Here is a 16,400-nt window from a genome sequence, read left to right on the forward strand (position 1 = left end):
ATAGAGTTAAGTAGAATGTTGTTCAGTGGAGCAGCACAGACTGGAGTACAGTCTCATAAAGCAGTGGGGCATAGAGTGTTGTAGAGTGGAGTAGAGTCTCATATAGTGGAGTGGAAGGGAGTGGCTTAGAGTGTCATATTGTGGAGTGTCGTGTTGTGGCATGGAGAGGAGTGGAGTGGTGTAGAGTGGGGTGGGGTGGCATAAATTGTAGTGGCAGTGTGTTGTACAGTAGAGTGGATTAGCATGATGTACAGTAGAGTATAGTGGAGGGGCATAGAGTGGAGTAGATTGTTGTACAGTGCAGGGCATTGAGTGGAGAGACATGCTAGACAGAAGAGTGGAGTAGTGCATTAGAATGGTGTGTTGTAGAGTGTCTTACACTGCAGTGGTGTAGAGTGCTGTATCATATAGTGGAGTGGCATGCCGTACAGTGGAGTGGTGTGCCGTACAGTGTAATGGCGTGCCGTACAGTGGCATATTGTAGAGTGTTTTAGAGTAGAAGGGTGTAGAATTTCATTGGGTAGAGTGGAGTGGCATGTAGTAGAATAGATTTGCTTGTCATAAAGTGGATGCAAATCTGTACAGTGGAGTGGTCTGTCCTAAAGTACAGAGGCATGAAGTGTTGTACAGTGGCGTGTCATGAAGTGTTGTGGAATGGAGTAATGTGTTGTAGACTGGAGTGGAGTGATGTATCAGAGTGGGAGGGCATACACTAGAATGCAGTAGAGTGTAGTGGCATATTGTAGAACGGCGTGGCATATCGTAGAATGTAGTGCCATATCATAGAGTGAAGTGGCATGTCATACAGTGGAGTGATGTGGAATGTCCCACAGTGTAGTCGAGTGTCGTACACAGGAGTGGTTTATCATAGAGTAGTATTTCAGAGTGGAGGGGGTGTCTGAAGTTGGAGTGGATTGGCATGTCAGAGTGGCTTAGAGAGAAGGGGCATGAAGTGAAGTAAAGTCTGTAGAGTGGAGTGGCTTACAGTGGAGTGGTGTGTCCTACAGTAGAGTGGAGTGGCATATAATGGAGTGAGGTGCCATACAGTGTCTTAGAGTCAAGGAGCGTATAGTGGAGTGGCTTAGAGTGGCATGTTGTACAGTGAAATTGTACACTGGAATGATGTAGAGTGGAGCAGTGTGCTGTGAGAGAGGGGACTACACTATTGTACAGTGGAGTGACACACAGTAGAGCAGAGTGTCGTAGAGTGGAGTAGTAGATTGGAGTGTTGTAGAGATGAGTGGCATAGAGTGCAGTTGACCACAGTAGAGTAGTGTGTCAGACTAAAGTGAAAGTGGGGTAAGGTAGCATAGAGGGATTTGCATAGAGTTTCGGAGAGTGGCGTAGAGTGGTGTACAGCGCAGTAAAGTGACACAGAGTTGAGTAGAGTGTTGCTCAGAGGAGTACAATAGAGTGGAGTAGAGTCTCATACAGGGGAGGGGCATAGAGTGTTGTAGAGTGAAGCAACTCTTGTAAAGTAGAGTGGAGTGGCATAGGGTGCCGTGTCTTAGAGCACTGTGTGGCATACTGCTATGTTGTGGCTTAGAGTGGAGTGGCATACGATAGAGTAGCATAGAGCATGTGCTGTGTATGAGTACAGTGGAGTGGCATGTCACACGGGGCATATTGTAGAGTGTCAAAGTGGAAAGGTGTACAGTGGAGCGGCATGGAGTAGAGGGACTTGTCAGAGTGGAGTGGCATGTAAGAATGGAGTGGCATATTGTACAGTTCACTGGTGTGTCAGAGTGGAGTGAGGGGGTAAAGACTGGAGTTCGTGTTCTAGAGTGGAGTAGAGTGTTCTAGTGTTGAGTGGCATACAGTGTAGTGGCATGTCATACAGTTGAGTAGAGTGTCTTGTCGCACAGTGTCTTACAGTGGAGTGGCTTATAATGGAGTGGCATACAGTGGAGTGGCATGCCATGGAGGGGAGGCATGTCATACAGTGTCTTTCAATGTTGAGACGTCAAGTGTTGTGGCATTAAGTACTTTGGAGTGGCATAGTGTGTTGCGGCACTGAGTGTTGTGGCGTAGAGTGGTATAGAGTGGAGTGGCATACAGTGGAGTAGCATGTGAGAGTAGTGTATCGTAGAGTGTGTTGCAGTGGATTGATGTAGAGTGGAATGGCCTGGTTTGGCATGTTATAGGGTGGAGTGACATGCTGTTCAGTTGACTGGTGTGTCGTAAAGTGGATTGGTGTTTTGTGGAGTGGAGTGCGGTGTCACAGATAGAAGTGACATATAATAGAGTGGAATTGCGTGTCATACAGTAGAGTGGCGTGCTGTAGATTAGAGTGGAGTACCATGTCACAGAGTATCAAGAAGTGGAGTACACTGGCACAGAGTGGAGGGGCATACAGTGCAGTAATGTGGCATAGAATGGTGAGTCAGAGTGTCTTAGAGTAGAGGGATATACAGTAAGTGGCGTAGGGTGGAGTGGCATGTCGTGGAGGGAAGTAGGACGTATGGGTGTAACGAGTGGCTAGACCTATGAGGGCGTTCCCTTTATGGACTAGGTGGTATCACACACATTATAGTGTCATGCTTCATCATATGACCACCTAGTCCCACCCAGGTAAGATGGTACTACCTGGGCGGACTCAACCTTGTTGTTAAAAAAAACTTCAGAGGGAGTGCTGATAAATCTTGCTGGATAGTACAAGGGATCCAGATAAGGGAAGTGAAAGATGAAATTACCTTACAAATCACCTGTTTAGTTAAGAAATGTAATGTAGGTGTTTGTAGGAAAGAGTAAAAATGGGGATGGGGACTCCTTTGCGTATGATGACTCAGGGGGTCTAAAAAATGGGGACCAACAGGTTTCTGCCCACACTAAGAGCCAAAAAGGACTGGGGCATTCATCAGGGTCAAGAATCCCTAAAAGTGAGGAGTAGGATTGTATGCTCGTTGAGTGAGGTAAGTGCTCAAAGAAAATAGGCCTACCTGGAAAATTTAAGGGTTATGGCCTAAAAAAGAAATAAGATAAAAAGTAAACAGTCATGAAATATATGTGCCACTTCACTCCAAACCACAGCACACTGAGGGTGTCAGAAACATGCTGTGGAAAAAACACACATACACATGCAAGAGTTTTTACTATTGTTTGGTAAGGGAAGCCTATTAAAATGGTCTTACCTTGCGAAAAAAGGCAGTTAGCCTCTGGTCTTGGAACTGACAAAGGGGGGTTGCCCCTTGTAGTCACACTCTATGGGGGAGCCATGGATTAAAATATGGCTTAGAAGGTCGAGCTACCACATGCCAGCAGGCTGGTAACTCAGAGGTGGTTAATAATGCGGAAAAAGAAGAAGACTGCTGTGCAGTTAGGTTAAAAGGAACAGTTCCAATATCATTAGAATATTCCTAGCAACCTACAACCCTAAAACCACATCTATGTGCTATACTAGCAGAGGTTGGAGTAGCTAACTTGCCTCTAGAGTTGCTTGGGGCCCAACACACTGCATACCTGTTTATTGTGGTTCAGCTGTGGCTATAAGACTTCAGCTGGGAGGTCTGTTCTCTTGGAAGGAAAATACGATCAGCTGGGCCCAGCTACTCCCACCACTGTACTGACTGTTGGCATAGGAGTCGATGTTACAGCTGAGAGGAAGGGCCTTTTGTGATAACCTGGGACGAAGGCCAATTGAATTCAGTAGCAAATTCAAGGTGTTGATATAGGGTTGACCACTGATATTTAGCCTACCTTGGGGAACTTTCCAATAATCCAGGTTATACATGGCCTAAACCAGCATGATAAAGATACATCAACTCAGACTACATGTTTATTTTGCATGTCTACTATCACACCTTGAGACACAGATATTATGATGACTTATGTTGCCGAATGTTATAACAAAGTCCTTGTTTAGATGAAATGACACTTTCAAAAGATCTGGAAAAGATAATGCATGCTGAATGTAGACCAAAGACAGACCTGTTGATAGAAGTTTGAAATTGCATAACAATGGAGTCTGATTTGTGGTGTTTTATAACATCCTTGACTTATATGTCCGAGTGCGACGTAACTGAAGACCCATAGGGTACGTCATAACATTTTTGTTTTATATAATGAGCAATATTTGTGCTTTTAAAAGAAGGAAATGTAAAACTATACCTCTGAAATAAGCTAATTAATAAAATCAGCATAAAATAATCTATGTAAAACAGAATAAAATATTCAATTAATCTTCCCATTAATTTTTCTTAGATTCATATAAAACAAAAACATGTTATGACATCATATGCGGGTCCTTAATTACGTTATACTTCCTGCAACAATAGATGTTTCTGGAGGGACAACCAGACGTCCAGAGGGGGACAATAATCTCCCATGATGTTCACTACTCGTCCAGGCATACTTGCATCAAGGATTCCCATGGTCTATGGAATGGAGTGTGAGGAAGTCCTACTTCCAGCAATGAATGTGAGACTATGACAGACTTTCGGTATTACTCCTTTTATAACATACCAACCAAGAAACCCATTGAGCACTCTTCAGCCAGATAAGGAGATTTGCAGGAATGTTATTGATTTGAACCAAATATTAGGGAACCTCTTGGGTTAGGACAAATATTTTTCTGACACAAAATTGCCCTTTTCTAAAGCCCAGCAATAAAAGAGGCCAGGAGAACAAAAAATAAAGCAAAGGAAGTGATCTCACAATGACTGCACATCAAATATGAGCTTTTAAGATCCCAGTTCTTTCAAAAGCTCTTCATACCCTTGTTTTCAACTTTAGATGAAAAGATATCAATAAGAAGTGTTTCAGGCGGTGCCCTTTGTGTACTGCCCATCATACTGTAATCCTAAATCTAAACTTATTACAACATTTTTTTTTTTTTACCAAGGGCTAAGGAATTGGCCATGCACCTGCATAATGCAAAATGCAGGAGCGTTATAAATCATGTGAATCTTCAAAGTCAACCATTTATTCGAACTACAGAAACTATTTCAAGGGTGACACGTGGAATTGAAACTCATTTTCAATTGGCAATGGCAGTGCCCAAAAACAAAAACATACATCATATTTTTCCTGCACAAGAAGAGAAAACTGCGTAAGCCAACTCCAAACTCTCTAATGAGCATCCTAATTTGCGCTCCAAGGTGATCACTTAAGAAGGCAAAAATTGAATGGTAAGTAGACCCAAACTGATAATTTACTGCCAGACACACTTAAAAGCAGGAATCATGAACACTGACTAAAAATACTTTTTTGGCTGAGTAAAACTCTCAAAAAACACATGTATGTGGCAGTTCTTGGATACCTTTTTCAGGATTACAGACTTAATACAGAAACATAAATGACCTCACCCCATATATCGGAGTTAAATAGGAACCTGATGTAGGCATTGGCTACGTAGGTCTACCGCCCCTATAACATCCCTTACTGCTTGACCTTGCAATAACTTAGTACACTGTTAACTATTTAATCTCACATTGTTTCGCTACTGGATAGCTTTGGAGGATTGTCATATTCCCTATTGTTTTGCTACCAAACTGTTAATTTTTTCACCAGAATGGAGTAAACAATGCATTTTACACACAATTGTCTCTGAATAACCTCACTGTGGGCTAGGAGATTCCTGTAATTTGTAACCCTGGGTTCATAAACCTTAGACACTGTTACACAATCCTTGGATTTCAAGCTATAGGACATCTTCTTTCCACACATTAATAAAACTTATATCTATATAGTTACTATGCAAAGTGGTCTGAAACACAATATAAAAACCTAAACAATATTAATGATAAGAATAATACTCACAGGTCCATTCCTTAGCAGTGGCTGCAAGTGATGTGTAGGGTCCTGAGACAGCTGATACTTTGAGAGTATATCTGCTGCCAGGCTGAAGACCATCCAGAGTCATATTGAGCAGATCTGGCCCCAATGATTCATTCCTTTCCAGATGCTGCTCTGAGCTGTACAGTTGGATAGTGAAGCCGGTGTGGTCTCCTTGAGGCCTGTTCCAGAATGCATAGAGAATGGAGGACTCTCCAAGATTGGCCACTGTCACATTACCTGGCACAGATGGGTCTGCGAAAGAAAAATAAATCATGTATTACCAGTGGTTTGACATCTTCACTTTGAATTCAACTTGTCACTGTAAGACTCATTTCAACCATACGTCTCTTACTCCAAATCAATTAACAGAGTGTCATTCTTGGCCTACTATTTCATGTGTTCTCTCTGTGAAAGTGTCAAAATATTTATATAACACGTTAATTCAGTATTTACATTTTCCAAAGTATTTTCACTATCAGGAATGGTTTGAAAAGTTTCAATGCTGCAGGTAAGAGTTCATTTTGCTTCCTAAAGCACTACCCATACCTTGTTTCTACAATCAGCAGTGATTTTGCAACTACATTAGGTAAATCCTTAAAGCTGCGGTGGCCTTACCCCACCCTATGAATGTGTCAATCCTGTTCAACTTTTGCAGATCAGAGAAAGAGACTTTAGAAGCTCAAGAGACAGGATAACCAACATGATCACATAGGCAAGATGTAACCACTACCACACCATATAAAAGGATTTTTTTAATCATTTAGTTGTAAAATTCTGAAGTGCCAAGACCCTAAGAACTGACAGTTAAATAGAAGTGGTTGCTAAACTGAAATGAATAGAAATAGTACAAAACATGAGAAGCAAGTTCAACAAGTAAAAGCAGGGGAGGAGATTTGGGAAAATTTTTAAAAGGGGGAACCTTACATGAGAATTAGAAGAAATCAATGGCCCGCATCCTGACGAGGAAATGCAAATGGGTTTGGGTTGGATTAGAAACCACAATAAAGACCATGAGCAATGGAACAGTGAGGAAATGTACAAAGAAAAGCTTTTTTAATGTTAGCTGGAGCATCTCAGACATAAACTATGGGCTCTAAAAATATACCTCAAAATACAACAATGTGCACAGTTTAGCTTTACAATGTGTTGCATAAATGCATAATTTGAAGTATGATGATACACACTAATGTCCTTGAATCATACAATTTCTTCATTCAAAAGGTTAGGATAGGAAGTGTGATTTTAGGTTTCAAGATTAGCAACTGAGCTACAAGATAACATCTCAGTCTTTATACCTTCTCACCTTAACTTCTCATCACCGCTTTGACTTATTGCCACAGTTTCACATGTACATGTCAACAAAGTTTTTTCTGCTCTGGTTCTGCCAGGGTATCTCCTTAAAATTATTTAGTGGTTTGTTTGTCAGACACTATTTGACTTAAATGCCACTCCCAGTTGGCCACTGTCATGGTAAACTCAGTAAAGCAAATTAATCCATGAGTTTGGAAGCTAAGCTAAGCTGGTACTCTTTTGTTGGAGTTTGTTCAATATATTTTAAGAATTATAGAGGATTCACAGTGCTAAAATAGACACCTTTTGGCAAGATATACCAGGCTACGAACATAATTAATAAGTGATATAAAAACTATGGTTGTGTGAAATCTAACCCTTTCTCATAAAATTCTGTTAAATTCTATGACAATTTAACAAAATTATACTTTCAAAGTAAAATGGGGTTTGTCAAGTGTTCAACTCATGTAAAAAAAAAAAAAAAAAATCTTTTATGACACCAGCAGGAGATTAGTTCAAGCAGAAAATATCTTTTGGAAAGACATTTTCTGTGTGATCCAGTCTCCCACTCCTATGGAGAGAGACTTATTTACTTGAGGTGCACACTAGGTTAACAAAATGTGAAGCTGCTGGTATTTCGCAAAGCTCACCTGCATAATTTAAATTTCATTCAGGAGTATGACAAATCTGAAACCTAGTCAAAAGACTTTGATACCATAATGCAACAGGGCACAGCTATTTTAAAGTGGAAGATACTAGCTTTTTCAGAATGTAGTTAATAAAGATTATTGTGTGTTTAAGATGAATTTGTCTGGAAAAAATACATAACCTATCCACATACATGCCAGTTTCTATATAGAAGCTGGTGCTCCTTGGACTGCTACTTCCGGTGAGTGAAGGGGTCCTCTATTGTCAATATTATATCACCTTCTAAGAACTAAGGCATGGACAGGTGGTCAGACATGGCCTTGAAAACCTTCCCCAAATAGTGTGATGCTCTGATGCTTGTTGAGGAATTTAATTTTAGTAGTGGGAGAAATTAGACTTTTGCCAGCAGAGGTGTCTGAGGTTCACATATCTTCAGATCCATGAAAGTGTACGTTTATGAACCTCACCTATCACGGAAATTTCTTGCATTAAAATGTACTATATTTTCCTGCAAAAGTTTGTTATAACATGTATTTCTCCTGCAAAAATCTCCCTTTGCTGGATTTTTCACCAACTTTTAACACTGTCAACTTTATGAAGTTCTCAGGTTTAGTATCAGGTTACAAAAACTTCCCAACGTGTCAGAAGACAAGTTTGTAAAAACGACTCATACTGGCTGTAAATACAACAGGAGCCCTGCCAATCATAGAAAGGGTCTTGAGTGATCCCAACTGTGATTAGGTCTCACCACAACTAATAAAGTCACTACTATGTTATGTCAATTAAAAAGCTTCAATCAGTTAAACCTAACCTTAATCACCGACAGCTATGGCATGGAGCAGATGGGCTTAATTTTGAGAAAATGCGTAAAGCATTTAGAAGTACTAAAATGATTAAAAAGTCTACAACACAGCACAATAAAAACTGCACTTAGGTTTATAAAAAATGGAGCAAATGTTACAGGCAAAATAACATAAAAATGGCAAAAATCCAATACGGGCAACCAGAGATATGAATGTTTAAAGATTTTAGGTGGTAATGCCCAAAGCACCAACGATGGTCAATGGTCACAGTAATCGTAGGTGCAGTTTGAGTCTGACCGTGATGGTGAGAGGTACAGCAAGAAGATTAGCCCTGCTAAGGCATGGACGTAGGGAAGTTAAAAAATGTTTCTAAGTCCCTAACTGGAAATGCACTTTGTCATTTTTCTGAGAAAAAAACTCTTCTCCATATGGGTCAAACCTTAAATTCCATTGAATACCATGGAACTGCTGGTTGGTTCCAGTGACTCTCTGGAAAAAAGTTCTGAAAAAGTCCACAACTTCTTTTGGTGTTCAAACAACCACAGAAGTACATTTCCAACACCCCAGGACATCAGGGAGGATTAGAAGACAATCACATGCTGGCAGGCAGAAGGCAACAACAAAGTCCAGTGCCAGTCCTGTAGCTACTGATCAGCTAAGATTCTTCACAGGAATGTTCAACTTTATGTATGTTGCTGGAAGCATCCAGGGGAATCACCCTTATAAACCTTGGAGATCTTTCTGTTGTTGGATTTGAAATGGAAGGGTGTCTCACCACCTCAGGTCCTTCGCACAGGTCCACCTGGTATTTTTTCCGAAGCAGTGTTCTGAGGAAGGCTGGGTAATTATCTAGCTTTGTAGGGTTCACTGGCATGCGGGTAATGGACACCCTATGACACTATTTGTTCCTTCCTGGACAGTGGAGTAAAGGACTCCCTGGCCCTGCCCTATTTACTTTTACAGCAGTTCCTGTTTGCCTTACTGATCACAGGTCCTAAATGCAATGTGTCAGGGTGAATCCATGATTGTGAAGGTCTTCTGCCACGTCGGAGAATAAACTTGGGCTCAGAGACGGAGTGTGAATGGAAACTGTGCTATGATAATTTTAGTGTGCTCCCACATCTAACAAGAACATCCAGCTGTGGTATTGCTACCTAGTGAAGGGAAAGTCTTGAGGAAAGGGGGCCCTTTATTAAGATAGGCATTTGCAGACTTTGCAAATTGTATCAACAAAGTGTTTTGATTTCTACTATGGAAGCTGTTGCCACACTCTCTGGGTTGATCACCAAAAGAGTGTCACATAGGTATGGGATGAAACAGAAAGGTGTTGTTTCCCCAATTCTCTATCATTTACATTTCTGCCTTTGTGGACGACCTCAGGAGACTGAATCCATTTCTAGTTTGGCAGGGGGAAGATCACGTCTGACAACAACACAATCATCCTCTATTACATGACACTGCTGGGCATCTAGACAGAGCTGGATATTTTGGATATGTTCTCTGACCAAACCGTCTAAAGATTAGCTGAAATCTAAACGTATAGCTTTTGGATGTAGTGAGGACCACTAAGACATGGATTGTTGGGGGCTAATCTTGCAAAGTGACATATGGGCACTTCTTTTGCAAGCTCTTTTGTGATACATTGAAATGTTCTTTTCTACAGAAAGGGAAAAAGATGGCTTCTTTAGGAAATACTAATTGGAACTATGTGGGTATGTCCTTATTTTCTCTGCAAACAACCTATTCAGCCAATACATTAGGACTGATGCCTGCAAGTCCAGTGATAACTGTTAGACCTGAATTGTGGCTGTGAACTGCAAAAAAACAATCAATTACATCCTATTCTTGTATTGTGCGATTACTCATGTGTGATTTGACTTTTTGAGGGTCATTGAATGAGTATGAGGTACATTGTCATACTTGCGCTGTAAAACCTAGAATAATGAAAGTAAGGTCAGCCCATGGTTTTGCAAAAAAGAGAAAGATTCCAGGGCACAACAAGGCCACAAGGCATAGCCCTACCTTTAAGGCCAACTGAACTATGTTCAGCTGATGTTCACACCCTTTGGTACAAACATAATTGAGAAAGACGTAATTGAAAATGCTACTGTGGCAATAAAAGTGAGAAGAAATTCAAAGCATTCTGCTCCCCACCATTTTGCTAATGGCTTTGACTCATTTTTTTCATGATGTTGCAAAACTGGTTTTGAGAAAGTGAAAGGAACTATCATTGTAACTAGTGTGGGGCATAAGATCAGGACAGGAAAACAACAAACAATATACACCCAGCCTCTGTAACTTGGTTCCTCTGAACTTCATAAAAGCACATGGTCAATTAATTTCTGGGCATAGCTGCTAAACATCATATTTTACCATAGCTAACTAATGGGGGATGCTAGTGCAGCTGAAAGAATGGCAATCATGTGCTGAGATAAGATCAAAGATAGAGAGCAATGAGCTAAGCTCATATCTCTTTGGGGGTACAATTCTCACTCAGCTTGGTTCACCTTTGACTACTTCAACTTTCTCCTTGATAGGTTTTTTTCTACAAATAACAGCAGGGGTAGCAAATGTAGGTCTGCAGCATCCTGGATGTTTTACTTACCCTGAATGTGCCAGAGATGCACTTTTTAACCAAGTCTGATAACCTGAAACCAATCCGTACTGATCAACCCCAAATACATGAAGATGAAGGCCCATACCAGCAGAAAATGCAGTCAAGGCACCTAATGCCACCAGATGTTCCCATCCCCCTACACCAATCCGGGTAAGCCTCAAGTACTCTGGAACAACTTAAATGGGCCACCTCCCAAAGGAAGACCAAAGTTGCTCTCTATCAGGAAACAAATTTGAGTCACTAGATGTAACCCCACTGTCTCACTTACCTTCACTAATCATGGTAAATTGTACACATACTGCACTATTTGTAGCTCCCCATCTGGCAATACCACACCCAGGTGTCAGCAGCAAAGGGCTTCCAAAGGCAAGGGTCTCCTTTTTGAGGCTGGTAAGGCTAGGACAGGCTCATTGCCAGAACCCATTCCTCAGGTAAACTATCAGTACGAAATGTCTCATACACAAGCCAGTTTTCAATATGCAACCAGTCACAGCCAGACCATGCAAAATGAGACACCCTCCCTGTACATTCAACCCCAATAATCTCTTCCACATACCACTCATTTGCCCCTACACTCCCCACACCACTAACTATCAAATTCAGTCTGCAGTCGTCCATGCTGTTGACATAGGTGACACATCATTAAAAGTAACAGACTTGCTCTTCATTAAAGAGACATGATGCACACTCACTTAATAGATGGCACAATGCAGCCTACTTGGGAACAGGCCAGAATAACCTTGCTATTAAGGAAAGAAATGAGAGGTTGTATTGTACTGAGCAATTATAGTCTAGAATTAATTCTCCCAGTCTCAAACCAAGATACGAGAAAAAAATATATAAGCAATTCTCAAAATTTATAAACCAAAACATAGTGCTTGATGTGGTTCAATCTGGTTTTCATTCTCTATACAGCATGGAATCAGCTTTGGTAGTAGTGGCTAATGATCTCAGATGAGTGCTGGACAAGGGTGGAACAGCAAGGCAGATATTATTAAACAGGTCTGCAGCATTCAACTTCAACTCTTGTGACATACTACTGATAAAGCTTCACAAAATCGGCATCAGAGATGATCCTTTGAAGTGAATTGCCTCCTGTTAGCACGAGAGAAACCAAGCTGTAAAGATACAACCGTATTAATTAAAATTTGGTGCAGTTAACCAGGGACACCATAAGGGCTATTCCTTGAATCCAACTTTATTTAGAATATACGGGGCCCCCTTCACAGGCCTGTTTAGAACCTTTGACATCTTGTTCATGACATATGAAGAAAAGCTCAGCTAGTAATCATTGAGGGCCCTCCTGGAGTAATGAAAGATAACTTTTAAAATAAATTGACAACAGTGGCTTCCTGGATGGGACTGAACACCTTAAAATTAAATATAGATTTAAAGGTTATAATTCTGAACAACCAAAGGGACATATGGTCAAATCATTGGTAGATCTCAAGTTCTGGCCCACCAGTGGTCCCAGCTAAATCAGCAAGGAACCTAGGTGGTACCTTTGAAAAATCCTTCAACTTTGAAACACTTGCATCTTCCTCATAAATGAACTAAAAGAAACTGAAAAAATGAGCATTTTTATTCCACAAAATTGCAGAACTTTGGCAGTGTGGGAAATGGTGATAGGCATCTTACACTATTGTAGTAAACTTCTACTAGGAGCTTCCGGCAAACCTGTCTATAAACTACAAGGGACACAGAATTTAGCAGCATGTGTAATATATGGGTTTGCAATACTCCATCATGACAAAATACATTGCCAACTACACTTACATGCGCATCAAATTAGTTGGCATTTAGGAAATCCTTCAAGACCCTAGTTTTTGCAGGCAATTACAAGGGTAATGGGAGGTTTAATCTCTGCTAATAGATATCCATTTGCACCATTGACGTCATTTATGGGTTGCCAAGAGTCATAGCTGCGACCCTTGGCTTGCCCATTGCGACCACTGGCACTGTCTTTGTGACCCCTGACCTCAGAGGTGGCAAAAACAAAAGGAGCAGCTCGTCCTCATGGACGTCGTTTGAAGCTCCATTTTCCTTGTTTTTTGTCAATTTTGTATTACACTAATAGTGAATAATGTTTTATTATTCACTATTAGTGTAATAAAGAAGGGATTACAGTTAGCTGGAATATGGTCCCACCGGCAGCTGAGGTAAGTAAAAATTGTTTTAAATGTATGTTGTGTGTGTGCTTGCAGGTGAGAGGGTATTAACGTGAGAGCGAATGTAGGTGTGAATGTGTGTGTATGTGTAACCATGCATGTGTGAGTGAAAGCAATGGTGAAATCGAGTGTGATGTCACTTCTTTAACCCCTGTCATTTTGGTGAATTGATGTTCATAATTAGCATCAGGGTGTCCTGTGGATAACAGATGCACTTTATATATAAACTAACATAATATAACCCCCAAACACATTCCAAGACATTCAGATTCTGGCACACTATGATATCGAACACTAAGACACAAAGTAATAAGACTAATCACCATCAAGTACTTCTCGTCTGCACCCTAAACAAACAAACATCACTAAAGGTTATTTGATCAAATTGTCTGCCACTTACCGTTTTCAATATCGCAGACAGTCTACTTTGTTCTGAACAACTGGCCCCCAGATCCAACATGAGATTCACAGAATAAATCTAAGACCTCATCACCGCTACCACCATGCAGCAAATCCCCGATATTCCAAGGAGACATTTCTAAACCTAGCACTTCCAAAGGCATTAATTGGCATCAAACGTCATACCAGCAAACCTATCCACATCAATAGCAACAACCTCATCCTGAGAGCATCATCCTCACTTTACTAAAGGGATCCCGTACTAATGGACTATTTCACCATCAAATGATTTAACCAACCTTAAGGTTAATCAAAACAAGAAAAGCAGGCTTGCTCTTCTTCAAAATCATCTCCATTGATTTTCCCAGAAAAAAATATATTTATCCTATTAAAACCCATCAGCATCACATCAGATATCAATATACTCCGAATCAGCTCAAACACAACACTGAAAAGCCATGTGGATCTCGCCACCTCTCTGAAAAAATGATTTAATCCCAAACCCTCCACATCTTGCGACACCAAAGACCTCTTAGTGAACAAAGATGCCACATTTAGACAGGGAAAAAAATTGAAATGGAACAATGCCCCTGACAACACCACAGAATTCAAAGCACTCTGCCCTTCACATATAGACCAGACCCCCTAAATCAAAGTGACCTCCAATTCACAAAGGAACTCACAGATGCAAAACAATCTTTAACACCATCAAGCACTACATCAATTCACTCTCAGGTCCTCCCAGCAGTTAGTCACTTAACAAGTACAGTGCAGTCAGTGTTTTCATTCACTTCTTCAATAACAAGTTGAACAAAATTAGATTTAATGGATGTTGGAAATAGCCCATCAGAAGGGTTATCCCCAAACTTCTTTCCTTCCTCCTCCTATTTTTCAGACAATCTTTTTGTTCGCCTTAGGACTTTTAGCACTTTATCACTGCTGGCCATTGCTAAACTGCATGCGCTTCTCCCCTAAAATATGATAACAATGGTGTATCCACAACTGGATTATTTCATTTACATGTAAGACTCTTGTAAAGTGGCATACCTTATATCCAGGGCCTGTATATTGAATGCTACTAGTGGGCCCATAGCACTGATTGTACCACCCACTTAAGTAGCCCTGTAAACAAGTCTCAGGCCTGCCACTGCAGAGCCTGTGCAGGCAGTTTCACTGTTGCCCTGACTTGCCATTTAAAACCTCTTGCCAAGTCTTAAACTCCCCTTCTTTTCTTACATATAAGTCACCCCTAAACTAGGCCCTAGGTATCCCATATTGCAGGATGTCATGCAAGCAAAAGGTAGGGCCTATACTTTTAAGTTTTCATGTCCTGATAATGAAAAACTCACAAAGTCGTTTTTCATTACTGTGAGGCCTGCCTCTCTCACAGGCTAGTATTCGGAATTCTTTATAATACTTTTAAGCTGTAATTTCTGATCCGAGAGGAGAATCTATATCATGTTTAAGTCCATTGGAATGGTAATAATAAAACCTCTTTTCTGGTAGGGTCAGATTTATCATTACTATTTCAGAAATACCACATTTCAAGAAGTGGGCATTTTTCTGCACTTACTGCCCTGTGTGCCCACAGCCTATCTCCAATACACATCTGGCTTGGGCTAGGTGACAGCTACACTTGTGTATTGCCTTCAGACATCCACACACAGGATACTCAGCTACATCTGCATTAATCTGCCTGGGTCCTCCTGGTGAGGCGTTTGGGAAGGCTCCCACTTACATTTCCAAGGGTAGTGGCCAGAGCCCTCGTATAAAGGGCTGATTACTTCCCACTGTTAGCCTGAAGCTGTAGCTGACCTGAAAGGGGGCATGTGCACTTCACAAGAACTCTTTGTAGTCACACCCCATGGGAAACAGCCTGAATCACGACTCTGGAACAATGACTGCGTTGTTCACGAAAGCGGAACAATGCTAAAGTAACAACAACTCTCTTTTTCTCTGCCTTAACCACGCATATGCTGAACAATGCACATGCGTGTTAAAGGCAGAGACAAAGGGAGTCGGGATCGGGAGAGGACACAATCAGGTAAGTAATGCTGGGGCAGAGGGTGGGGGTAGTTTTAGGGGTGGGGTAGTTTTAGTTTTAGGGGTGGGGGTCAGGGTGGTTTTAGTTTTTTAGGGTGGGGTGGAGGATTGGGGGTCAGGTAGCTTTAGCGGTGGGAGTGGAGGGTTGGGTAGCTTTAGTTTTTAGCATATAGGTGGGGGTTGGGGTAGTTTTAGATTTTAAGGGTGGGGTGGGGGTCACTGTAGTTTTAGGGGTGGAGGGTCAGGGTAGTTTTGTTTTAACAGCGGGATGGGGGGTCAGGGTAGTTTTAGGGGTGAGGTGGGGGTTGGGGTAGTTTTAGTTTTTAGGGGCAGGGTGGGGGGGTCAGGGTAGTTTTCGTTTTTAGGGGTGGGGGTCAGGGTAGTTTTAGTGGCGATGGTGGGGGGTCGGGTAGTTTTAGTTTTAGGGGCGGGGTGGGGGTAGTTTTAGTTTTTAGGGCAGGGTGGGAGGTCGGGGTAGTTTTCATTTTGCGGCGGGTGGGGCGTTGGGGTAGTTTTAGTTTTTAGGGGCAGGGTGGGGGGGTCACTGTAGTTTTAGGGGTGGGGAGTTACAGTAGTTTTGTTTTAGGGGTGGGGATGGGGGGTTGGGGTACTTTTAGGGGCGGGATGGGGGGGTCGGGGTAGTTGTAGTTTTTAGGG

General features: G+C 41.5%; 1 protein-coding gene across 5 annotated transcripts in view; it reads right to left on the bottom strand.

Annotated features, from left to right (window-relative positions):
• Nucleotides 1–16,400, bottom strand: part of LOC138300066 (receptor-type tyrosine-protein phosphatase V-like) — a 573,371-nt gene that overhangs the window by 248,645 nt on the left and 308,326 nt on the right. For all 5 annotated transcript variants that reach the window (XM_069238934.1, XM_069238932.1, XM_069238933.1 and 2 more), the window contains one exon: nt 5,758–6,027. In XM_069238934.1, coding sequence (XP_069095035.1) covers nt 5,758–6,027 — 270 coding nt within the window. The remainder of the gene's footprint in view (nt 1–5,757; nt 6,028–16,400) is intronic.

The sequence above is a fragment of the Pleurodeles waltl genome, chromosome 6, assembly GCF_031143425.1.
Source record: "Pleurodeles waltl isolate 20211129_DDA chromosome 6, aPleWal1.hap1.20221129, whole genome shotgun sequence".
Lineage (NCBI taxonomy): Eukaryota > Metazoa > Chordata > Amphibia > Caudata > Salamandridae > Pleurodeles > Pleurodeles waltl.